This window comes from Phyllopteryx taeniolatus, chromosome 1 (assembly GCF_024500385.1).
Source record: "Phyllopteryx taeniolatus isolate TA_2022b chromosome 1, UOR_Ptae_1.2, whole genome shotgun sequence".
NCBI lineage: Eukaryota > Metazoa > Chordata > Actinopteri > Syngnathiformes > Syngnathidae > Phyllopteryx > Phyllopteryx taeniolatus.
Window position 1 is genome coordinate 5377391 of NC_084502.1, and position 26266 is coordinate 5403656.

At 45.7% G+C, this 26266-nt stretch overlaps 1 protein-coding gene across 11 annotated transcripts in view; it reads left to right on the plus strand.

Annotated features, from left to right (window-relative positions):
• Window positions 1-26266, plus strand: part of lama5 (laminin, alpha 5) — a 162304-nt gene that overhangs the window by 83546 nt on the left and 52492 nt on the right. For all 11 annotated transcript variants that reach the window (XM_061765558.1, XM_061765549.1, XM_061765542.1 and 8 more), the window contains 14 exons: window positions 3974-4185; window positions 9780-9981; window positions 13320-13464; window positions 15629-15769; window positions 15860-16129; window positions 17702-17785; window positions 17872-18102; window positions 18190-18303; window positions 18499-18629; window positions 18704-18784; window positions 20848-21062; window positions 21153-21253; window positions 24611-24794; window positions 24878-25018. In XM_061765558.1, coding sequence (XP_061621542.1) covers window positions 3974-4185; window positions 9780-9981; window positions 13320-13464; window positions 15629-15769; window positions 15860-16129; window positions 17702-17785; window positions 17872-18102; window positions 18190-18303; window positions 18499-18629; window positions 18704-18784; window positions 20848-21062; window positions 21153-21253; window positions 24611-24794; window positions 24878-25018 — 2252 coding nt within the window. The remainder of the gene's footprint in view (window positions 1-3973; window positions 4186-9779; window positions 9982-13319; window positions 13465-15628; window positions 15770-15859; window positions 16130-17701; window positions 17786-17871; window positions 18103-18189; window positions 18304-18498; window positions 18630-18703; window positions 18785-20847; window positions 21063-21152; window positions 21254-24610; window positions 24795-24877; window positions 25019-26266) is intronic.

Consider the following 26266-nt stretch of genomic DNA (forward strand, 5'->3'; position numbering starts at 1 on the left):
ATTCGGGTAACAGTGTTGTTTTTTAAATCATAATTCAGTGGTGTCCTTAAACAGGTGCCTGTGTCTGGCAGGACTGTTAAACAGCATCAATTTAGGAAAATGTTACAGGACATGCATTGTTTACATTTCGGTGAAATTCGTCGTTTTCAACTCAAAATAGGCCATTTCCGTGAATCGTATTGGTCCGATTTAGTTTTTCCTGGTGGGGTGGGGAGGGGGTCGCCGTCGCCGTCGCTGTCACAGGCTGTTTCGTACTCCTTGAACGCTGGCAGCTAGATCCATTCCACATGTCTACCGTCCACACACACACACACACATCTAATTTCTGAATATTCCCCTGCGGTGGACTAATATGCGAGCTCATCGGCCTGAGATTCCGCCCTCTGCGCGCGGGACCTCCTTTGGATAAGACCAGGAAAAACACTTCCGCCGCTTCTGCTGAAGAAGTAACGGTACTTTTACTCCATTACAATGATGTAAATGTTGCTCGCTATTTTTATTGATCAATTATTGCTTATCTAGCAACTATTTTGTGCGCGAGACGAGGAGTTTTGGCACTATTTGCGGCAATCCCAGTTAAACGCGCAACGAGAGAAGGGAGTTAACCCCTGCGTCTCCCGACCACGGTCAGGTGACCGTAGCGGGAAAGGTTAACACTTCGTATAAAGAAACTAAAATACATTCAAATCAAAAAATAAGATGCTGTACTTACCATTACTGCTGAGAGTGTGAAAAATGGAGGGCGAAAAAGGCAAAGATACTCATACATGTCAGGCTTACTCTGCTGTGTGTCAAATCTAAAAATGATGCATCGCTGCCATCTGCTGGCGGTTTGGCTATTAGTAGGCTGTTGAATCTTTGTGGGGATGTATCCTCGACCACTTCCCGTGAAGAAATAGAAACTACGTATTAATACGTGTTAGGCACTAAATGAGTTAACTACTTGTAAATTGTTTTTATTACCGTAAACGTCACATAATTTATCAAGATGGAGGTCCGTTGTCTATTGAGCACAGTAGTTGTGATTGTTTTGAAATGTTTATTCATGCAACAGCTTGATAAAAACAAGTTACAAAAACCACCACAGACCATCTCCGATAGCATGCCGTGTGTAAATGATGACACCATTGGAGATATCTGAATCATCTTTATTTAAATATATCAAAAACACACAAGGAATTTGTCTCCGGTAGTTGGAGCCGCTCTCGTAAGACAACAGAATACCTTTGAGACATAAAGACATTGAAAAAACAGTCACTGAGCAATAAAAGGTTGCTAGTAATCTGGTAATGCCGGTACTTCTTTTCCTTTGGGCTTGTCCCGTTAGGGGTCGCCACAGCGCGTCGTCCTTTTCCATGTAAGCCTCTTTTTCATCTCCTGCATCCTCCTCGCCAACACCAAGTGCCCTCACGTCTTCCCTCACGACATCCATCGACCTTTTCTCTTTGGTCTTCTTCTTCTCGCTCTCTCGCCTGGCAGCTCCATCCTCGTCATCCTTCTACCAACATGCTCACGATTTCTCCTCTGGACGTGGCCAAACCATCCAAGTCTGCTCTCTCCAACTTTGTCTCCAAAACATCGAACCTTGGCTGATAGACAAAAAAAAAGGACATTTTTACTTTTATTATAGTTACTTTTAGTTAGTTTTTCAAATGTAAAATGTTGTTTTAGCTAAACATTTTTTAAAAACATTCTCGTTTTTATTTTATTTTGTTTACAAAAATGTTTTTTCAATTTTAGTTTGAGTTATTTTGTCCATTTTCATTGACGATAATAACCTTGGTCTGGAGCATAATATGATTCTCAGATGAATGTATAATGATGGAAATATATATGCAATTGTATCTATAGACAGGATATTTTCTAATGAAATGAATGTTTGGCATTTTTGCCAACTTCCGGCTCCAATAACGGAACTGCAGGGCAGTATATGACAATTCAGAAAGAAAGGGCTTGAGTTGGCTTCAGGCATGCTGATAACCAAATAAACAATAGCAGCATCACGTGAAGAAAAACAAATAAAACGTTTGGCCTTAAGGCTTATTAGAAATGTAATGTTAATTGTTAAGCGGTTTCGAAGATGGATGGATGTTACTTTAAAACTCTTATCAAATCATAATTCTGGAAAGCAAATAAGTCAATTTATTCCCAATGTGTATATTCTATTTTAAGCATAATGTCTCACCATCAACATCCAATTACCATAAGTTTAGCATCATTTGTTAAATCCACCACTTTTGTTTCCTCTATTTAGTTCAATTGATCATTTAATCATTTTTATTGAAATCATCTCTATGTATTTTCTGGATATTCCTGACATATTAGTTTACATTTAAGGTTCAAAGCAATTTGTATCAGGCTAAAAAAAGAGACCCAAAAAAAACGCAGCTAAAGCAGCCATCAGGCAAAGCAGCTATGTCTTACAGGTTTTTGACACTGTCTGTGCCACGATGCCATTTTAACTGGACCCGGAAGCAGGCAGAGGCAAAAGAAATTTTGTGGAGAATGGTTTATTGAGAAGGGATTCGGAGGTGGATCCTTGAGGCGTAGTGGCGGGTCGTCGAGAAAGGGAGCGTGCTGCAGGTGGTGGCGTGAGCAAGTGGATGGCTGGACGGCGTGGTGGAAGAGGTCAGCAAGGCGGGGAACACGGAAGGAGCACTGAGGACGGGGAAGAACACGGCGATCAGAAATATTGCAAGGACTGAAGAAGTTCAAATAGATTGCTAGGGGCCACGTGATCATTAAGCTAGTGTACGACAATTTTTTTCAAAGATTTTTTTTCAATAAATGGGAGATTCTACAGGCACCAGACTACCGATCGATGCAAACTAGAACTAGCAGACATTCCAAAAGCTTCTTCCCTCTTGCGATCAACTTCTTAAACAGCTAAGCTACAATTCCATTACAACATGCTGGCAATTTCTGGACTTGAGTTCGTTGTCACATTTCTGTCGGGCCAATGATGTATTACTCGTGCACTCACTGTAGTCGTCTCGCCGCGCTGCACTATTTGCATAGCTGTAGTTGACCGATACGGGCCACTCATGCCAGAGTAGCATCTGCTCCATTTGCACACTGACTGAGGAGTATCTGCAACATTTGCACAATCGACATTGTCCCAGATGGTCGCACTACTCGTCACTTTCAACCGCATGCGCTCCTTGAAGTCTCGGTGGCCTTTGCACAACGGTCATTGCGCCGGACTATTGCAATATTAGTCATTCGAACTGCTCGAAGTGCTAGAGGACTCTGCATCTTGTTACACATTTGTCAAAAATAAATAAATAAATTGTACCGGCATTACCAGACAACTAGCAACCCTTTACTGCTCAGTGACTGTTTTTTTTTTTGTCAATGTCTTTATGTCTCAAAATGAAAATTAAAATTGCAATATTAGTCATTCGAACTGCTCTAAGTGCTGGAGGATTCTGCATCTTTTGCACAATTGTCAAAAAAAAAAAAAGACGAAAAAGTACTGGCATTACCAGACAACTAGCAACCCTTTATTGCTCAGTGACTGTTTTTAGGTGAAGGTCCAGCAGGCGTCTTTTGGTGGCTATCTCGCACAGCAGGGCCGCAGGGAGGCATGCAGTTTATCAAGTTGTTGGTGCGGGGGGAGGGAGGGAGGGGTTGGCAGTTGGGTCAGAGTCACTACAACCACGAGTCGTCCGCTGGCCTGCTTAGCGGGTGATGGGACATTGTGATTTCCTAGGAATGTGTATGTCATTTGAAAGTGTAAACAATTGCCGAGATTTATAGATTTATAGTGTTGCGCATTGAGACTGTATTTATCTTGTTTTCTACCTAGTTAAATCAAGATTGATAATTGTGGGAAATCATTAACATGATCAGTGTCTTCCCGTAGAGAAATATCATAAGTGAGTTTTGTTATTTTCAAAGTGGTTACATACACAAATGCATCCATGTGGAGATAGATTTTTGCAGTTACGGCTCCTTTTCTCCCTCCCCGCAGTCCGTCCAGCACCTCGTCGTTTTGCCTTCGTGCCGCCATGTCGCTGTCCGCCTTTCTCAACAACGGCTCGCTGCCGTGCACGTGTCATGAGGCCGGCGCCGAGAGTAACACCTGTGAGCCGTTCGGCGGTCAGTGCCGCTGCAGGCCCAACGTGATCGGTCGAGACTGCTCCGTGTGCGCCACGGGGCACTGGGGCTTCCCCGACTGCAGGCGTGAGTGTCCTAGCCAATCATTCAACACCTTATTTTCTTCCTTGATTGACTTTGAACTGCCACATTTCTGCAAATCGTTTATTCGGCTGCAGATGGGAGGGGGGAAATACAGGGGGCGAAAAAGTATTTCGGCAGCCACCAATTGTGCAAGTTCTCCCACTTAAAAAGATGAGAGAGGCCTGTCATTCAAAACCTTCTGAAGACTTACAGGAAAGGTTTGACCTCTGTCCTTGCCAACAAAGGGTATATCACAAAGTATTGAGATGAACTTTTGTTATTGGCCAAATACTTATTTTACACCATAATTTGCTAATAAATTCTTTAAAAATCAGACAATGGGATTTTTCTGGATTTTGTCTCTCCTAGGTGAGTTATACCTCTGATGAAAATGACAGGCCTCTCTCCTCTTTTTAAGTGGGAGAACTTGCACAATTGGTGGCTGCCGAAATACTTTCTGTGCCCAATTGTTTGTCCAATGGAACAATCATGCATGCAAATCAGTCGCCTTTGGGCAAAATTTGCCGTTTTCAACTCAAAAGAGGCCATTTCCGTCAATCGTACAAATCTGACGATTTTGTTTTCTGAGGGGGGTCGCTGTCGTCATAGGCTGTTTCGTACACCTTGAACGCCGGCAGCTCCATCCACCGTTCACACACAGATGTAATTGTGAATATTATTACTCCGCGGCGGACTAATACGCGAGCGCATCGGCCTGACGTCGCGCCTGTCCGATCCGGACCGGCTTTGGATAAATCACAGGAGTTGACGAGACCAGAAAAAGCACTTCCGCCGCTTCTGCTAAGAAGTAACGGACTTTTACTCCATTACAATGATCTTAATGTTGGTCGCTACTGTTATTTATCATCCATCCATCCATCCATTAACTTGAGAAAACACCGTGCAGTAAATTGCACGTTTTGTTGTAGTTTTGACTGTGCATACAACGTACACACACAGCAACACCAGAATTTGCATTTTATTTTCAAACATTTTGATTGATTTAAAAAATCTGAAGTTACTCACGATTTACTCTGTACTTGAGTAATAATTTTACTGTGTACTTTTTCCTCAAGTCATTTTTGGGAGGACTGCTTTATACTTTTACTTGAGTCCCATTATTGTCAAGTAACGATATTCTTACTTGAGTACAATATTTGGCTACTCTAGCGACCTCTGGAGTGGAGATACGCTCTTGAGCAACATTTTTGCTCATCAGAACAGCCAGTGTCGTATTTGTTGCACTGGTCTTTCGTATTTTCGCATTGAGGTGCTACAGGTCGTGGCCCTGGTTGTGGTCCCAGTGGAACAGCGAAGCGCACATAACATCGGCGACAAGAGTTGATCCTCTCGTACATCTTGTATTCATTAGGAAACACGCCTACATTTATCTAATGAGTTTAAGGATGTTAAAGTTAAATGTATTCAGCGAAGGAGCGATGGTAGGCATTATGTCACAACACAGAATGAATTAACTTCAAATTCAGAAATGGCCAGTAAAAACAGAAAATATTGTACTTCATATTTTCTTGGAGGATGCATTTGGGATTAGCCTTTGAAGTTGGTAATAGTGAAAAATGGAGTGAAACAGACAAGGATTTTCGTCAATTCTTTTCCAGAATGAGTGTGCTTAAAGAGGAGGATGCTATTCATGTGGCACAGCTTGAAGCAGGCGTCAGGTGCAGGCGGAGCTGGGCCTGGCTCAAGTTGGAGGCCAAAACAAAAAAGCAAAGAAAGGAGGAAAATTGAATTTGAATCTTACATTTGTACATCAACATGCACTTCAGTGGTGTAAAAAAAAAATAATGTTTTCTGCGTGAAGAAAATATGTTTGTTTTGCCTTATTGTACTCTTCAGAGTCTTGCAGATTGCTTAATTTATGTAAAACATTCTCTGTGGGAGCCCGGGATCCCCCCCCCTAACAATGTTTTTTTTGGTCACCTTTTTCATGCCTTTGGTGTTTGCATGTCTGAATAGTAACACAATATTTTAGTGCTATATTACAATTTACATCAAGTGAAAGTGAAGTTTAAAACTAAATTAAAAACAACATTATAGAGGAAGGTCAAGAATCGAGGCAGACTGGGCTGAGCCTAAATATGGAGTCACGTCATGATGTGGAGTCACTAGGCCTGTCGGATTATCACTATCGACTCAATGTTCGATATAATAAAATGGACACGATAGTTTTTCCCGACTCAATACATTCGCACGATGGCGAGCTGTACTGCTCCAATGCAAAGTGGCCTGCTACTCTCGCTGCTAGGATAGTACGCATTAGCCGCTACCGGGCTTGTGACCCGCCGGCGCACCGACGTTGGCGCCGTCCGAGAATCCACAGCCTTGCTCCGTGCGGTGCGTGTCGATCCAGACAACAGAGACAATTACAGGGACGTTAACTGTTTATTACGTAAGCTAGCCCGACAGATAACGCTCGAGCGTGGCGGGGTCGCTTGAAACGTCAGCACCTCGCTCGGAGTTGTTGTGTGTGCTAGTCCGCACGTAACACACACAAAAGGGAAAGTTAACAATGTATTAAGCATAACCACAGCGGCACACGTTATTCAGTAGTTGACTCACCGAACGTATTTGATTGACAGGGGAAGGGCTCGTCTCCAGCGACTTCAGCGTCTTGCGGTTCGAGGGCATGCCTTGTTTTTCATGATTTCAGAGCCTTACAGTGCTTCGTTTCAAGCCATTAGCATTTAACTGTTTAGAACAGGGATTCTTCAACAAATGACTCCTTTCAGTGGAGACATTTTTCCAAGGACCCCCTCATAAGTCTAACACAGATTAAACATCTCTTTTCTAGGAAAAGAAATGGCCCAAGAAGTGAAGTTATAGCTGAAATAATACAAATAACAATAAGTTGCTGGTTTCCCCTTTGTTTTATTGCAAAGCAATACAATCAACTTTGATGGAGCCGAATGGTACGCAATAAGACAAATAAAAGGAAAATCCATTCATCCATTTATTTTTGCTTATCCGAGGAAGGGTTGCAGTTAAAGCAGAGAAGCCCAGACTTCCCTCTCCCCAGCCACTTCGTCCAGCCCTTCTGGGGGGATCCCAAGGCGCTCCCAGGCTAGCCAGGAGACAGTCTCTCCAGTGTGTCCTTGGTCATTCCTGGAGCCTCCTCCCGGTGGGAATGACCGGTGCTCGGAACACCTCACCAGAGAGGTGTGCAGTGGGCATCCTAACCAGACGCGCCAGCCACCTCATCTGGCTCCTCTCAATGCGGAGGAGCAGCGGCTCGACTCTGAGCTTCTCATCCTATCTCTGAGAGAGGGCCCGGACACCCTGTGGAGGAAGCTCGTTTCGCCCGCTTGTATCCGTGTTCTTGTTCTTTCGGTTATGACCGACAGCTCGTGACCATAAGTGAGGGTAGGAACGTAAATTGAGAGCTTTGCCTTTTGGCTCAGCTCCTTCTTCACCACGACAGACTGTTGCAGAGTCCGCATCACTGCAGACGCCGCACCGATCCGCCTGTCGATCTCCCGTTCCATTCTTCCCTCACTCGTGAACAAGACCCCGACATACTTGAACGCCTCCATTCAGGACATGATCTCTTTCCCGACCCGTAGAGGGCACTCCACCCTTTTCTGACTGAGTACCATGGTCTCAGATTTGGAGGTGCTGATTTTCATCCCAGCAGCAAGTGTGCAAATTGCAGCCATCAGAACCACATCATCTGTACGGGCCACTCATGCCAGAGTAGCATCTGCTCCATTTGCACACTGACTGAGGAGTATCTGCAACATTTGCACAATCGACATTGTCCCAGATGATCGCACTTCTCGTCACTTTAAACCGCATCCGCTCCTTGAAGTCTCGGCGCCCTTTGCACAAAGGTCATTGCACCGGACTATTGCAATATTCGTCTTTCGAACTGCTCTAAGTGCTCGAGGACTCTGCATCTTTTTGCACAATTGTCAAAAAAAAAAAAAAAAAAATGTACCGGCATTACCAGATAACTAGCAACCCTTTATTGCTCAGTGACTGTTTTTGTCAATGTCTTTATGTGTCAAAAGTGTCTGTCGTCGTACTCGAGCGGCTCCAATTACCGGAGCCACCAAATTCCTTGTGTGTTTTTTGGACATACTTGGCCAATGACGATGATTCTGATTCTGACAAGTGCTTTGCACAATGTCAACGAAAAGCCACTGGAACATTTCAAATGTTAGCATGCTAAGTTGCCATGTGTCCTCAAGAGGCGATAGGGGGACTTTTTGTAGTTTGTTGTGGAGGTTGGAACAACTTAAGATTTTGAGTAGTCAACTATAACGTGATGAAAGTCAAGTCGAAGATTTATTGATGACTACATTGATCCTTTTCAGAACATAACAGCAGTCTCCACCTTTGTGTGTTGCACCATTTCACGTGGAACTATTTCACTGGACCAGCATAGAAACAAATAACAACTAATTGTTACAGAGTCAATTTCAACTTACCATTACACTGAATGTAATTGTAATTCGTGAGAGTCCATGTTTCTATTCGCCCAGCCGCTTTCATCTTGTGTTCCCTAGCATCGCGTGTTCTAAGGGTCGTAGCCAGGCTCCAAAAAATTCAGCATTTCCATGATTCACTTGTACTTTTATTGGATTTGAGGATAGGCTTGCATGTTTTGCAAGTGACCGTGCTACCGGTCTCAGTTTTGGCGAAGTATTTCCACACACTTAGGGCTGTGTTACGACACAATGTTGTGATGTTGATGTCAATGCTGCGCACGTCTTGTATGTATCGTGCAAGTTTTTTCTATGAACACGCAGTTTTTGTGCATGCATTATTGTATATAACATTTTGGTGACTTGATACAGCTGCACTCGTTCCTTGCTCGTATGAATATTTTGAAACGAACAGTGATCTGAATAGATGAAGCTAATTGCTACAGTATTTTGGTCCACAATCATCTTATTTTTTCGTCACTCTCGGACCTGTGACAAATGATGACCGTGTCGCCTTGTTGATCGGAAAAGATGCGGAACCGATGTCTCGCGGTGTCACAAACGCTAACCTTGTGCCTCATCGGTGGGTAGGTCAGGGCATCAACATTTTACAGAGCATAGGGTTGGATTCATTCCTCTTTTTCATCCCGTCTCACTTGACTTTCTTTTTTACCGGTGTCGTGTGAAGTTACCTTTTGTGCCAAAATGCTGAGTTCCGGTGCGTAACCTTCAAAAGAAAAGGCTACATGCTTAAAACAGGAAGTCAAGTTCAAACTTGCACATACTGTGTAAACCAGCTGACAAATAACTATTTTAACAATGCTATATGGAACTTTTATCTGAAACATTCATTAATGAGTATTAAGTCAAGAGGGTTAGTTCCACACACTTTGCCTTTTGATATTGATACTGGTTCGAAAGAACCCCGAGTCAAATGTTAATTTTCGGCTACGCTGCGGGCTGCTAAGAAAATGGACACCCCTCATTTAAACTGTGCAAAGGTTTTTGACCCAGCCCCCTAAAAGAATCAGAAACGCGAATCGTTTGGAACCGGAATCGAAATGAGGAATTGACCAAATGAAGACCGTAATCGCTCAAATTCAAATGATGCCCGACCCGAACTGCGACGTGTGTTGTGTTATTTGTCTTCAGCGTGTAACTGCGGCGCCAGGCTGTGTGAGCCCACGTCAGGCGAATGTATCTGCCCGCCGCGGACCCTGCCGCCTGAGTGCACCCAGTGCGAGCCGCAGACATTTGGCTGCCACCCGGTCGTCGGCTGCGAGTTGTGCAACTGCTCCCGGCCCGGAATCGCGGTGCCCGACGTCAGCTGCGACATGCTCAGCGGACAGTGCAGGTGAGAGGAAAACTCCTTCGGTGCGATATTTTTTCAAATGTCCAACAAATGACATTTGACTTGCAGTAGCGGTTTTTAGATCCAGGGGTGCTGGTGACTCTACTCCCAAGCAAAGCCGTAGGAAACGAGGTCTGGACAGTGACAGGAGGGGGGGGGGGGGGGGGGGGTGCCAGATTGTTACCCAGCTTAACATAATGTCACTATACCATGCAATGCAACACAATTGACGATTTTCAAAATGTACCAGGGTTGTACCTGAATGAGTTCAATGAACAAAACTTATTGAACTCGTGCATATTTGGTGCGAATGTGAATTGATTTCATTTCTGCCCGATGAATGTAATTGAGAACGGGCTCATTCTGGCGTCAAAGAACAGTTTATTTTCATTCAAGAGTGGAAAGTTTTGTTCGGGACTTCCAGGATAATCCCGTCCGAACACACTATATACGAGCCTTCGTTCATTCAGAAGTTCTTCAAAACCCATTCCCCACATTCCACTTTTTCACCCACATTTCACATTGGCTCATGTTAAAATACCCACATTCCACTCAATTCTACCTTGTTTCCTCCTGCTTCCACATATCTTGATCCAGTCAAACCATTCCAACAACAAAATGTTTTCCATTTTCTACACTGTGCATCCCTAAAATACCCGCATTTTACCCACAATAAGACAAATTCTACATTTTAGCTACATTTTTCTGATTTCTGCACCGATTCGCAGCATTCCAACGTGTTCGGCTCATTCAAGCCAACCTGTGAACTATTCCCATTCCCGGAATTTCGCAAAATTTTAAAATAAAAGCCTGAAATATATATATTTTTTTTACAAATTTTGCTATAGTTTCCTTATCAGAATCAGAATCCTCTTTATTTGCCAAGCATGTGCAAAAAACACACAAGGAATTTTGTCTCCGGTAATTGGAGCCGCTCGAGTACGACAACAGACGGTCAATTGACAGAGAACACTTTGGAGACAGAAAGACATTTGAGCAATAAAGGGTTGCGAGTTATCTGGTAATGCCGGTACATTTATTTATTTATTTTTTGACAATTGTGCAAAAAGATGCAGAGTCCTCTAGCACGTAGAGCAGTTCCAATGACTAATATTGCAATAGTCCGGTGCAATGACCTTTGTGCAAAGGGCGCCGAGACTTCAAGCGAGTAGCGCGATAGTCTGGGACAATGTTGATTGTGCAAATGTTGCAGATACTCGTCAGTCAGTGTGCAAATGGAGCAGATGCTACTCTGGCATGAGTGGCCAGTATTGGGCAACAACAGATATGCAAATTGCGCAGCGTGGCGAGACTATGTGACAACCAACTCAAGTCAAAAAAATTGCCAGCATGTTGCAATGGAATTGTAGCTTAGCTGTTTAAGAAGTTGATTGCAAGAGGGAAGAAGCTGTTGGAATGTCTGCTAGTTCTACCGCCGGGATGCGGCGGGTCCGAGAGGATTTCGCACGCTCTTGTCTTAGTTCTGGCAGCGTGAAAGTCCTCAAGGGCGGGTAGGGGGGTACCGACAATCCTTTCAGCAGTTTTGATTGTCCGTCGCATTCGGAGTTTGTCCTTTTTTGTAGCAGCACCAAAGCAGACTGTGATGGAAAAACACAGGACCGATTCGATGACCGCTGTGTCAAACCGCCGCAGCAGCTCCCGTGGCAGGCCGTGCTTCCTCAGAAGCCGCAGGAAGTACATCCTCTGCTGGGTGGAGTTGATGTCGATCGCCCACTTCAGGTCCTGAGAGACTGTAATTCCCAGGAACTCGAAGGTCTCGACGGTTGACACAAGGCAGCTGGACAGCGTGAAAGTGTCCTTTTCAAATCTGCAGTAGAAGCTTTTCAAGTCGTTGTTCTCAGCTTGGGGGGATCGTCGCTTGTAATCGGTCAGCGATTGGAAGGCATGCCAGACTGATTTAGAGTCGTTAGCGCTCAACTGTTTTTCCAACTTTGCTGCATAGTTCCTCTTGGCAATGTTAACTTCTTTAGTCAGCTGGTTTCTAGCTGGATGATACAGGGCCCTGTCCCCGCTCTGATATGCGTCCTCCTTAGCTTGGCCAAGTTGCTTAAGTTTGGCAGTGAACCACGGCTTGTTGTTGTTGTTGAATGTGCGAAATGACTTTGTTGGTACACACAGCTCTTCACAGAAACTGATATAGGATGTGACGGTGTCCGTATATTCATCCAGGCCGCCAGCTGAATTTTCAAAGACACTCCAGTCTGTGCAGTCTAAACAGCTTTCAAGTTCCATCTTGGCTTCATTGGTCCACTTTTTCACTGTTTTCACTGCAGGCTTCGTGCATTTAAGTTCTTGCTTGTACGTCGATATTAAGTGAATTAAGCAGCGATCAGACGAGCCCAGTGCTGCACGAAGTTTGGCACGGTATGCGTTTTTTAGTCTAGTATAGCGGTGGTCCAAAATTGTATTTATTTATACACTCGATGTGCTGCTTGTATTTAGGGAGTTCGTGGTTGAGTTTAGCTTTTTTAAAGTCCCCGAGAATAATGAGGGGTGAGTCCGGGTGTTTTTTTTTTTTCCAATTTCGTTGAATTGTTCGGCGAGCGTTAGCAGTGCGGCGTTCGTGTTAGCTTGAGGCGGAATACAGACCCCAGCGAGAATGAATGATGCGAACTCACGAGTCGAGTAGAATGGCTTACAGTTCAAAAATGCGGGCTGCAGTGTGTGCTGAGCTCCGTGACGTCCGTACACCATTTTTCGTTGATAAAGAAGCATATCCCGCCGCCTTTTGTTTCCCCCGATGATTCCATGTCGCGGTCTGCCCTGTGGAGATGGAAGCCGGGAAGCATGACGGCGCAATCGGGTACGGCGTCACAAAGCCAGGTCTCCGTAAAGCAAATATTATTTCTCAACCGATTTGGACCGCTTCAACTTCTACATGAAGAGACAACAGGAAGCAGCAGAGTTGGAGGTGGCGGAAATGAAGATGTTGAGGTTCGCTCTCGGAGTGACCGGGTTGGATACAATTAGAAATGAGCTCATCAGAGGGACGGTCGAGGTTCGATGTTTTGGAGACAAAGTTCGAGAGAGCAGACTTCGATGGTCTGGGCACGTCCACAGGAGAAATAGTGAGTATGTTGGTAGAAGCGTGACGAGGATGGAGCTGCCAGGCGAGAGAGCGAGAGGAAGAGCAAAGAGAAGGTCGATGGATGTCGTGAGGGCACTTGGTGTTGGAGGAGACGGGCTGACATGGAAAAGGACGAGGCGCTGTGGCGACAAGCCCAAAGGAAAAGAAGAAGAAGATCGTTGTTTAATACAATTGATTTTTATTGTTTAATATTTTTTTTATTGCTTGTATCGTTTTAATTATCACGTTTCAGATGCAAGAACAATGTGGTGGGTCGGCAGTGTGACCGCTGCGCATCTGGTTTCCACGGTTACCCAAATTGCCAACCATGTGACTGCAATGAGGCAGGGACTGAGGAAGAAGTGTGCAACTCCTTCACAGGACAATGCCTCTGCAAGGTGAGCATGATACAAAAACAAAATATTCTTTCCATCCAAAGGTTGTTTTTTTTTTTAGCAAGCAGCATATCTTAACTCACTCAATGAGCTGCCATTTCAGAAAACGCAACGCCTCGAGTACCAGCCATTCAAAACCTAGAGAATATTGTTTTCTACGATATATATATATATATATATATATATATATATACACCGGATTTAGCAGATGAAGGAATCGACTCCATTCTTTGACCAGAAAAAAAAAGTTTGTTTCTACCTTTTCCGTTCTTTAGGAATCAGCAGTAGAATATAGGTAGGTTTTACTAAATCTGGCCATTTCTCGCAGAAAACAAAGAAATGATTTTTTTTTTTGCAAATGGAACAATATGAAGCACAGAGTGACTTTTATGCATATTTGTTGCTTTTGTGACAGTCCGAACATCTAAACAGTGTTTTTATTTCATGAACCAGCTAAAACAACATTTAGGAATGGCTTTCGATTTCCAAATAATAATGTATTTTCCGATACACACGCGCCGTGAGTAGGGTTGGGGATCGTTTGAATTTGAACGATTCCGGTTCCTCATTTCGATTCCTGTTCGAAACGATTTTCGATTCCGATTCTTTTAGGGGCCTGGGTCAAAAAAGTTTGCATGCTTTAAATAAAGGGTGTCCAAATGATCAGCATCCATTTTCTTAGCAGCCCGCAGCATAGACGAAAATGAACATTTGACTCGAGGGTCTTTGTAACCAGTATCAATATCAAACCTATGAACTAAAAGGCAACGTGTGTGGAACTAACCCAATTGACTTCATATTAATGAATGAATGTTTCAGCTAAAAGTTAAATATAGCATTGTTGAAATAGTTATTTGGGACTGTTTCATAACGTCAAATGGTTTATATGTGCAAGTTTGAACTTGACTTCCTGTTTTATTTTGAAGGGTACGCACCGGAACGCAACATTTTGGCACAACAAGTAACTTCACACGGCACCGGTTCTTTATTTATTTATTTATGGATGGAACCAAATGCTATAAAACGCTGATTATTTTCCCTCCCCACCGATGAGGCACAAGGTTAGTGTTAGTGATACTGTGAGACAACGTTTATGGGAATATTGTCCCAATTCATTGTGATGTAAAGTTGCTACGGTGAAGTTTTAGCCCAATGTTAAGCTTTTTTTTTTTTTATGTCAGCAGCGCTTACGTTGGTGTGAAGACTAAAATAAACGCCAGTGCAAAAGTGCAACCAACCATTTACCTTGTTAGCTGTCTCAATGTTGCCATAGACATATTTGATTGTTTCAGAGTTGACTTCACTGAAGCGCCGCGCGGTGTCTGTCGGCTGATGCGTGGTGTCGGAGCGCGTCAGACGCTACACGTCGTGAAAGCCTCCCTTGCACAATATAATCTTATTCCAAGTGTTGCACTGAGGTGACGAGTCATCCATTTGAACAAAGCGAAGACACACTTTTGTTCGCCGCCGCCGTTGGGCACAGGCACGTCTTCATGCGTGGTCTACTTCGTCGTTAGTCGCGGTTCCAATCGGTTCTCGATTCTTGATGCCCGACCTGAGTTGTGAGTGACGCAATTCACCTGACCATACCTGACCGTCAGTAATGGACTCGTATTAATCAAAAAGCACGGTCCTCGTCATATAGCCAAGATCTCTGTTGTACTTGGTCACATTTATAACACACATACTTCTGCTTACTACCAAAAGACATACGTTGCGATATGTATACATATACCCTCCGTTCGAGTGTCAAAAAATCATCGCTTCCGCTCGTCCCGACTGCGACAGCAGCAACGCGGCAGCCGTTTCCTGGTTCTGTGGGTGGAACAGAGAAAGCTCGTTTTCTCTTGATTGTGAAATGGTGCATCACTCCCCTCTGCTGGCATGTTTTCCTCATTAACGTTGTTTCCATGTTTGATATTAACAATGGAGCAGCGCCAGAGTCTCCTCAAGCTCTTCCTGTGAAAAAGAAAACATGTAAAACGTCCAAATGTTCTTGCCACTCCCTTCGGATTTTCGCACCGAAAAAGATTGAACATAAATTGAGCTCTCGTGCGGGATCATAAATGACACAGCGGTTTTGTGCAACCTTGAAGGAAAAGTTGTTGCACTTTTGGGGGATTTTGGCGACAAATGATGCAATGTGTGCCCCCACCGCAACCATTAGGAGAATGTCCAGGGCTCTCGCTGTGACCAGTGCAGAATTGGTACATTCCATTTGGACCCTACCAACCCCAAGGGTTGCACCAGTTGCTTCTGCTTCGGTGCCACGGACCGCTGCAGGAGTTCAGACAAGAGATACAGCGAGGTAGAACAAATGAAACCTGTACGCACCTTCTAATCTTCTCAAACAATGGCATCATCCACACTTTCCTCCTTGTTCCTCTCACTCCTGAAGATCCTGAACATGGAAGGCTGGGTGCTACTCAGTGCAGACAAAAATGAAGTGCCAGTCAACGTGTATCCGGATCAGGACCTGGTGGAGGGCGACCTTAGCGACATTCCTGACGTGTACCAGGACCTTCACTGGTATGCGCCCAAGACCTACCTGGGAGACAAGGTGTCGTCTTACGGAGGTTACCTGAGATATGGTCTTCACACGCAGACCATGAGAGGAGATGTTTGGTCTCTACCTGCAGAACCTCCCAAACCTGACATCATCCTCAAGGTACACACACAGAAGTGATGAGAATTACAGACTCATTCATGATATGAAATCATTTTTTACCAACGATAACAACAGTATCACGATACAATGATATCAGTGATGGTCAATACATTAGAACAATGGTTCTCGGACTTTTTACCTCAAGTACCACCTAAAAAAATATTGAACTCTCCGAGTTCCACCAAAATGATCGTTAAAATAGAATGGTAGTGTAGTAGGCCCAAGTGCAGTGTTGAGAAAGTTCATTTTCTTTGGAAAACTCGTTACAAAGTTCACCGTTCCAAAAATGAACGAGATCATCATTCAAAATTTAGAATGTTGAACTACGGTCACCATGCCACTATAATACACTAGTTTGTCCTAGTTTTTCTCAATATATTGTTGACGGGCTATATTGAATACTGGCATTTCACTTCCCACTAGTAGCAAGCTGCAACTTTCACCCTGCAGCCTCAAAAACAGGAGGAAAAACGTGTTGCTTGAATGGTCTTTTTTTAAAATGCGGAATTAAACAAAAACAGGACTTTAGTCCTTAATGTGCAAACAAAATCACAACACAGTATGGGAGGAACAATGGTGAAAGGACATTGATTGACATTGATTCATTGCGTTCCTTGCAGCTCTGGCTGACTAGAATAACGAAATATTTAATTTGATCTATTCCTATACTACAAAACAAAATAAATTCCATATCATGATAATGTGATGGCGGCACGGTGGGCGACCGGTTAGAGCGTCAGCTTCACAGTTCTGAGGTGCGGGGTTCAATCCCCGTCCCCGCCATTTGTGGCGTTTGCATGTTCTCCCCGCGCCTGCGTGGCTTTTCTTCGGGCACTCCGCTTTCCTCCCACATCCCCAAAACATGCATTCATTGGAGACTCTAAATTGCCCGTAGGTGTGACTGTGAGTGCCAATGGTTGTGTGTTTGTATGTGCCCTGCGATTGGCTGGCAACCGGTTCAGGGCGTACCCCGCCTCCTGCCCGATGACGGCTGGGATAGGCTCCGGCACGCCCGCCACCCGAGTGAGGAGAAGCGGCTCAGAAAATGGATGGATGGATGGATGGATGGTGTGATCAGACAGACTTTTACAAAAAGAATTACTATTTTCAAGTGCAGTGGATCTGTATGCCTTTTGTGCTGGAACAGTTTTGGGGAGGGGAGTTTGAAATACTCCCTCTGCTTATTTTTTTTCACTTTTTGAATATTCTGATGTTAAATGAAAATGCTTTTAGGGGACAGACAGAACGGACAAGGGGAATAGGGGCGCGAACCACAGCAACACAATAGTGAGACAGTCTCGATACCACAATGTCGAGGTCAGTGTGGACCACAAGTAACGTTCCAAAAGTCAAATCGTGTTTTCATTTTTGGATGAGGACATACAAGAACTAACCAATAGGACAAGATGAGAGAGGACCGAAAAGGGCAGGATAGGACAGGATCTGGGAAATGGGCAAGGCAGTGCTGCGGATTTATAGTGTCTAAACACCTGTAAGAACCTGTCAGTCAATATGCGGACAATAACGTAACGATACACAAAACCCGCAAAATGGAAGTGTGTGTGCGTCCAGGGCAACCAGATGACGGTGGTGTTCTTGGAGCGCGAATATGCTTCTCCTGAGGAGCCACATTTAGGAATTGTGCACATGGTGGAGGTAAAGTGATCCCGGCGGTGCTCAAAGTGCCCTTCGAAGTCCAAAGTGGGAATGTCGAAACCTATGCTGCCTGCTGCCTCACACAGGGAAGTTTCCGGCACGCTCAGACTGGCAACTCGGTCTCCAGGGAGGAGCTAATGATGGTTCTGGTGGCTCTGGAGTCCCTGCAGATCCGAGCCCTTCATTCCCACTTGGCCCACTCGGTGTCACTCCGCGGTGCCATACTGGAGGGTGCCGAGAGCTTGCCCGCCGGTCGCCATGCCAACAACGTGGAGCTCTGCATGTGTCCTGCCAACTACTTGGGAAACTCCTGCCAGGTGAGGAGGAGCCCCCGTCACTTAAAGGGACGGCATTCCTTTTTTTGACTTTTTTTTTTTGTTTTCTTCCTACATTTATGTGCACAGAAATGCGCTCCGGGTTTCTACAGGGACACCATCGGACTCTTCCTTGGAAAATGTGTGCCCTGCAACTGTCACGGACATTCTGATCAATGTTTCGATGGCTCAGGAATCTGCATGGTGAGCTCAGTGCAGTTTCTAGGCGGAATCACGGTTCGTTATTATTATTATTATGGACGAACCTTTTCAGCCAATCGCAGGCCTGAAAGAAAGAAACAATAACAGCAACGGTGGATAGAGGACAAGTGGACTGAGATTGAAGTGAATTATTTTCTTGTGTTGTTCTCATCTGCTGTGTGTTTGTGTGTCTGTCAGAACTGCCAACACGACACGGCTGGCAACCATTGTGAGAAGTGTCAGGGTGGTTTCCTTGGCAACAGCAGCGTGGATGGAAAGACGCTGTCATGTTCCAGTTGTCCGTGTCCACTCGGAGTGCTGTCCAACAAGTTAATACTTCCGAAAACCTTCTTTCCTCCAAGTGCGTAGCGTCTGCACTAATGACCTGTTTGCGTTTGTGCAGTTTTGCTGTAGGTTGCGTGCAGAAGAACGAGCGCATGCATTGCTTGTGCATGCCCGGTTATGCCGGGCCACACTGTGAAAGGTAAGCCGACAAAACAACAACAAACAACACATCGACAGCTGAGAGTGTCCCGATCCAAAATTGATATCGGACCAAACTAGTATTGGATTATTATTATTATTATTATTGGACCGCGTCTAAAATCCCAGCTAAAAGCATTCGCATACAAGCAATCCATTGCAAACGCCGCTTTAGCACTTCGATCCAGGCATGCAGCACGCATGTGATCACAACAACAGCATATGCTAAGGTTCAAACGAAGTAGCAAGAAGTGGGGGCCATGTTGGCCATGTAGATGATGTGTATTGTATAGAGTGTGAAGCGGTCGGGATGAAAATCAGCACCTCCAAATCTGAGACCGTGGTCCTCAGTCGGACAAGGGTGGCGTGCCCCTCTCCAAGTCGGGGAGGAGATCCCGCCCCAAGTGGAGGAGTTCAAGTATCTCGGGGTCTTGAACGGAACGGGAGATCGACAGGCGGATCGGTGCGGCGTCTGCAGTATCGATCCGTTGTGGTAAAGAAGGAGCTAAGGCGAAAGGCGAAGCTCTCGATTTACCGGTCCATCTGCGTTCCTACCCTCACCTATGGTCACGAGCTGCGGGTCGTATCCCGGATACGAGTGGCCCAAATGAGTTTGGGGCTACTTTTTTTCTCAAAGAGACTAACGACAAACTTGTTTGGAAGTCTTGGAGACATGAAAGCACACATCACTCTGCCTCGAATGCCCTCAACGAGGCTGTCCGCTCGTGGCAGCACCCGCTCGCCCCTTGTGCCTGTTTTCCATCTCATTCAGTGGAGTAACAAACGAGGAGCTTGGCTTTGCATCTGTATGAAGCAAGGCAATGAAATAAATCAAATGGAAAGAAAAAGCACTGTCCCAATCCCATCGTTCCTGTTGAGGAGCCACTCAGTCGTTTGCGAATGTCGTGACCCTCCAGGCTTTAAATTTCAACCTAACAATGCAGAATAAAGTTGAGTTTAATTCATAGAAAACAAACTAAAAACGAGCAGAAGAAAGTTCATGTGAAGTTCTAATCATACTTAGTTTTTTTTTAACTCGCTTGTCATCTCTCCCGCTACGTTCTTCCTCTCTGCTACAAGCGTCCTTTGCAATCAATTATGCAAATGAGGCTATGACATTGTAGCGTATATTGGATAAAACGTAATTCCTTGAAGAAATAAGTTTGTCGAAGGTGAACGTCCGCGTTCACTTCCTGTTTAGTCCGAGAGACGTTTAACATCCGATTGTCTGGAAACGGGCACCACTTCTCTTTTTATGCTGTATGTGTAAAATGTAGGAAAAGCGACGAGAAAGCTTTTCTCACTCTCATTCGCTAAAGGTTGCTACACGTAAGAAGGAAGAGTTCGAGATTACAGAGGTTCATTTGTTAAACTCCCAACACAACAAACAAAGAGTGGGATTTTCTAGAATATTGAATTGAATCTACGAGGGAAATGCACACAGGGGTCTAATTACAGAAAGAAAATAACACTAATAATGGCGAAAGAAAGAAAAATCGGCGTACGAATCGGGAAATCGAACATCGTGTGGTGCGGGACTAAAGTTGAAAATGTGAGCCTTTAATGCGTTGAGTCAAAGCGAGAAAAATAGTTTGGGATTTTGTGTGAAGCTCGTAATTTCCCCAAAATTAATAGGCACTGCCTCAAGGTTCTCAGGACCGGGGTTCAAATCCCGGCCCCGCCTGCGTGGGTTTTCCCCGGGCGCTCCGGTTTCCTCCCACATCCCAAAAACATGCCTGGTCGGTTAATTGAAAACTCTAAATTGCCCGTAGGTGTGAATGTGAGTGCCAATGGTTGTTTGTGTATGTGTGCCCTGCGATTGGTTGGCGACCAGTTCAGGGTGTACCCCGCCTCTCGCCCCAAGATAGCCGGGATAGGCTCCGGCACGCCCGCGGCCCGCGTGAGGAGAAGCTATATAGAAGATTAATAAAGAGAGGAAAGAGAAAACCGCGACCTTAAGCAAATACAATGCAAACATCCGTGAGCCGGAACGGTGAGTGGAGGCGGGCTGCATTTTGAGCATGCCCAAACACAACTTTGTCATTAACAGTGGCCTCTCGGCAGGTGTGCCCCCGGTCACTACGGTAACCCTACGGTGCTGGGCAGCACGTGTCGGCCGTGCAGTTGCCACGGCAACACGGACCCCAACATGCTTTTCACCAACTGCCACCCGCTGACGGGTGAGTGTCTGAGCTGCGTGCACAACACAACCGGGCCTCACTGCGATGAGTGTGCTCCCGGCTACCACGGTGACGCCGTCTCCGCAAAAAACTGCACCCGTAAGTCTGAGTCGTCACGATAGGTCGAGCGGAGGTGCTACATGATTGTGAAGCCGCTAAGACGTTGTTGTTGTTGTTGTTGTTGTATAGAATGCAGTTGTTCGCCGTGCGGCACCGAGTCGTGTGACCCTCACACCGGGGAGTGCCGCTGCAAACCGGGAGTGAGCGGACCTCAATGCCACCGCTGTCAGGTTTGTTGACGACGTGTAAACGTTGAATACACGACACACCGGAGACAAAAGCGTTCTTTTGAACAGTGAATAGTGGGCGACTTCTTCACCAGCATTTTCTGGAAAAATGAGAGATGAGTTCAGCAAGCATTGAGCACATGACTGGTGTTTCGCACCTTTAAACCCAGAACGCCAACAGGTGGGGGGTGCTCGCTGCAGCCAACCCTCGGACTCATGTTTTTCCCACTCTCTGTTTCGGAACAAGAGCCAAACTGGGAGTAATCTTGTTTCCAAAATGTTGGATTGCTGTCCGTGCTGGCGTTTTTAGGTCATTATCACTGCTTAATTCACTTAATAGCGACGTACAAGCAAGAACTTAAAAAAAGTGGACCAATGAAGCAAAGATGGAACTTGAAAGCTGTTTGAGTGTCTTTGAAAATTCAGCTGGCGGCCTGGATGAATATACGGACACCGTCACATCCTATATCAGTTTCTGTGAAGAGGTGTGTTGTGTACCAACAAAGTCATTTCGCACATTCAACAACAACAACAAGCCGTGGTTCACTGCCAAACTTAAGCAACTTGGCCAAGCTAAGGAGGACGCATATCAGAGCGGGGACAGGGCCCTGTATCATCCAGCTAGAAACCAGCTGACTAAAGAAGTTAACATTGTCAAGAGGAACTATGCAGCAAAGTTGGAAAAACAGTTGAGCGCTAACGACTCTAAATCAGTCTGGCATGCCTTCCAATCGCTGACCGATTACAAGCGACGATCCCCCCAAGCTGAGAACAACGACTTGAATACCTTCTACTGCAGATTTGAAAAGGATCTGGGGTGGTCTTTCTGTCTCCAAAGTGTTCTCTGTCAATTGACCGTCTGTTGTCGTACTTGAGCGGCTCCGACTACCGGAGACAAATTCCTTGTGTGTTTTTTGGACATACTTGGCAAATAAAGAAGATTCTGATTCTCCATGTGGCACAGCAGCTGCTTGGCTGCAGAGAGGAAGGCACTGCAAAGGACGGTGAAGGCTGCTCAGAGGGTCAGAAGGCTGCTTAGGGTCATTGTCTTGTCGGAAGGTGAACCTTCGGCCCAGTCTGAGGTCCTGAGCACTCTGGAGAAGGTTTTCATCCAGGATATCTTTGTACTTGGCCGCATTCATCTTTCCTTCGATTGCTACCGGTCGTCCTGTCCCTGCAGCTGAACAACACCCCCACAGCATGATGCTGCCACCGCCGGGCTTCACTGTTGGGGCTGGATTGGACAAGTGGTGAGCAGTGCCTGGTTTTCTCCACACATAGCGCTTAGAATTAAGGCCAAAAAGTTCTATCTTGGTCTCCTCAGACCGCAGAATCTTATTTCTCACCATCTTGGAGTCCTTCAGGTGTTTGTTTTTTGGGCAAACTCCATGGAGGCTTTCATATGTCATGCACTGAGGAGAGGCTTCCGTCGAGCTACTCTGCCATAAAGTCCCGACAGGTGGAGGGCTGCAGTGACGGTTGACTTTCTAGAACTTTCTCCCATCTCCCGAGCGACAGAGATCTTTGGGTTCTTCTTGACCTCTCTCACCAAGGCTCTTCTCCGCCAATTGCTCAGTTTGGCCAGACGGCCAGCTCTAGACAGTACTTCCCTCTTTCCAAATGAAATCTCCACATTTCAAATGATAACATATTACATAGGCTGCTCAGAAAAATAAGTCATCCAACAATATTGCTAAGTGGAGGTAAAGAGACAAGGGATTCCGATACCTTTAAGATTGTTCACTTGACTTGAATTTTGGGACTCAAGCAAAGAAATCACTGTTAGTAGGCAGGATCCAATTTCAAATGTTGGAAATAAAAAATATGATTGTCCATCCATCCATCCATTTTCTGAGCCGCTTCTCCACACGCGCGTCGCGGGCGTGCCGGAGCCCATCCCAGCTGTCGTCGGGCAACGCCCTGAACCGGTCGCCAGCCAATCGCAGGGCACATACAAACAAACAACCGTTCGCGCACACATTCACACCTACGGGCAATTTAGAGTCCTCGATCAACCTAGCACGCATGTTTTTGGGATGAGGGAGGAAAGCGGAGTGCCCGGAGAAAAGCCACGCAGGCACGGGGAGAACATGAAAACTCCACACCGGGGATTGAACCCGGGTCCTCAGAACTGTGAGGCAGACGCTCTAACCGGTCGTCCACCGTGCCGCCAAAATATGATTGTAAATACTGTTAAATTAGTGAACAAATGTTCTCAATGGACAAGTTTGTAATTGCGACTGTAGCAGTAAGAGGAACTATGCAGCAAAGTTTGGAGGTTCAGTATATGAATGTAAACTTTGGATGGACGGAGATAGAATTGCACGGTTCAGCGTCGCTGCCAAGAGAACATCAGTGTGGTGGCAGTATGATGTAGATCCACTGTATTGTGATGACACAATCAGTCAAAATTACGAAAGGGTCTCTCACAGACCCGGTTTACTTGGTTGTTTAATTTCACACTTGGTGGGTGGGCAGGCAGGCCAGCCACAACCATTTGTATACGCAACATTAAAAAGTCACCTTTATATGATACAGTGGTGGGAAAAATTGTTTGCCCCCTTCCTGATTTCTTATTTTTTGAATGTACGTCACACTTATACGTTTCTCATCGTTAAACAAATTGAAATATTAGTCAAAGGCAACACAAGTAAACACAAAAATGCAGTTTTTAACTTGTTTTTGTTATTAAGGGAGAGAAAAATCCAAACCTAATGGCCCAGTGTGAAAAGCTGATTGCCGGTTGGGCCACCATTAGCAGCAACAACTTGCAGTGAGTCTCTTTCAGCGTTGTGGAGGAACGCGTTCTGACCCACGAAGCAGCAAAACAGCCCCGGACAATCACACTACAAGCACCATATTTTACTGTTGGTAAATGCGGTGTTACTTTTACACCACATGTCATGGGACACACACCTTCCAAAAGGTTCAACTTTTGCTTCATCAAACCACAGAGTAGTTTCCCAAAAGTCGTCAAGATGTCCATCCATCCATCCATCCATCCATCCATTTTCCGTACCGCTTGTCGTCACTGGGGTCGCAGGCGTGCTGGAACCTACCAAAGCTGACTCTGGGCGAGATAATCAAATCCATTTCAAAACCGCCTTTTGTGTTTACGAGTGTTGTCTTTGACTAATATTTAAATGAGTTTGATTATGGGAAACATTTGAGTGTGACAAACATGCAAAAAAAAAAAAATCTAGAAGGGGCAAACACCTTCACACCACTTTATGTCCCCTGTCGGACATGTCTGTACAAGCTTTTACGTCGGTGACAGTTTGACGCTGAAACAGACTCGTTCTATTACCAGATTCCATTTTGTTGACTCCAAATTCCTGCATCATTCTTCTCGTCTCTCAGGACGGCTCGTTCGGTTTCGAGTCATGCGCGGGGTGTCGTCCATGCGACTGCGGTGCCTCGGCAGCACTGGTGCGGCCTTGTGACTCTCAGAGCGGTCGGTGCGAGTGCCGGCCCGGCGTGGACGGACCCAACTGTCGCCACTGCGCTCCCGGATTCTGGCACTATGGAGCTGACGGATGCAAGCGTGAGCGAGCGCCAACACAAATAGGACGGGAAGTGACTTTACACAGTGAATGGAATGAAGGTATGTCTTGTTTGTGGGGTCAGAGTGCGACTGTAAGGGTGGACACTGCGACCCGCGGACCGGAGAGTGCCGCTGTCGGGACGGCATGGTGGGAAAACAGTGTGACGCCTGTTCGGATGAATACAACATTCCCGTTGCGCGTGGTCACGACCTGCACTGCGAAGGTGACAATGTACACGCGCGCACAGTTGAGGGGCTGTCAAGTCCATATTTAGAGACACACGACTGAAACGCTCTCACATGGACGACTGAAACAATGTCACATTCACTACTGAAATGCTCACACACACACTTACTACTGAAATGCTCTCACTGGCTCTGACACACACTTGAAGTGCTTCTCTCACACATCACTGAAATGCTCTCACAGGAAAACGCTCTTACTCACACATGAAGCGCTTCTCATACACGACTGAAATGCTCTCACAGGCAAAAGCAACTGAAACATTATTAGCTCACACACTTCTGAAACGCTCACAGTCAAACGATCTTACTGTTACTGAAGCGCTTCCCGCACACAACCGAAATGCGCACTCAGGCAAATACCACTGAAAAGTTATGAGCTCACACACACACTACTGAAACGCTCTCACATACGATACTAAAATGCTCCCACACTCTACTGACAAATTTGTCCTTCGCATGGATTTCTGAAGCGCTCACAGATGCTCTTCTGAAACACTTACTCACACACGATTGATACGCCACTGAGACACATACTGCTGAAAGGCTTTCACAAACACTACTGAAATGCGCACGGTCAGTACTGAAACTCTCAACCTGATGGATGGATGCTAATTAACCGGGCATTGTAGTTGTACACATACAAGTCCTTCCAGTCTTACTAAAATGCTATTATAACTAAGCGTCACATCCGCTCACACCATCCATCCATCCATTGTCTTCCGCTTACCCAAGGTCGGGTCGCAGGGGCAGTAGCTTTAGCAGGAACGCCCCCCTCTCCCCAGCCGCTTCTTCCAGCTCTTCCGGGGGGATCCCGAGGCGTTCCCAGGCACCCCGAAGGATGTAGTCTCTCCAGCGTGTCCTGGGTTGTCCCCGGGGTCTCCTCCCGGTGGGACGTGCCCAGAAGACCTCACCAGGGAGATGTCCAGGAGGCATCCTAAACAGATCCCCGAGCCACCTCATCTGGCTTCTCTCAATGCGGAGGAGCAGCGGCTCTACTCTGAGCCCCTCACGGATGACCGAGCTTCTCACCCTATCTCTAAGGGAGAGCCTCGACACCCTGCGGAGGAAACTAATTTCGGCCGCTTGTATCCGGGATCTTGTTCTTTCGGCCACAGCTCGTGACCATAGGTGAGGGTAGGAACGTAGATCGACCGGTAAATTGAGAGCTTCGCCTTTCGGCTTAGCTCCTTCTTCACCACAACAGACCGATACAAAGTCCGCATCAC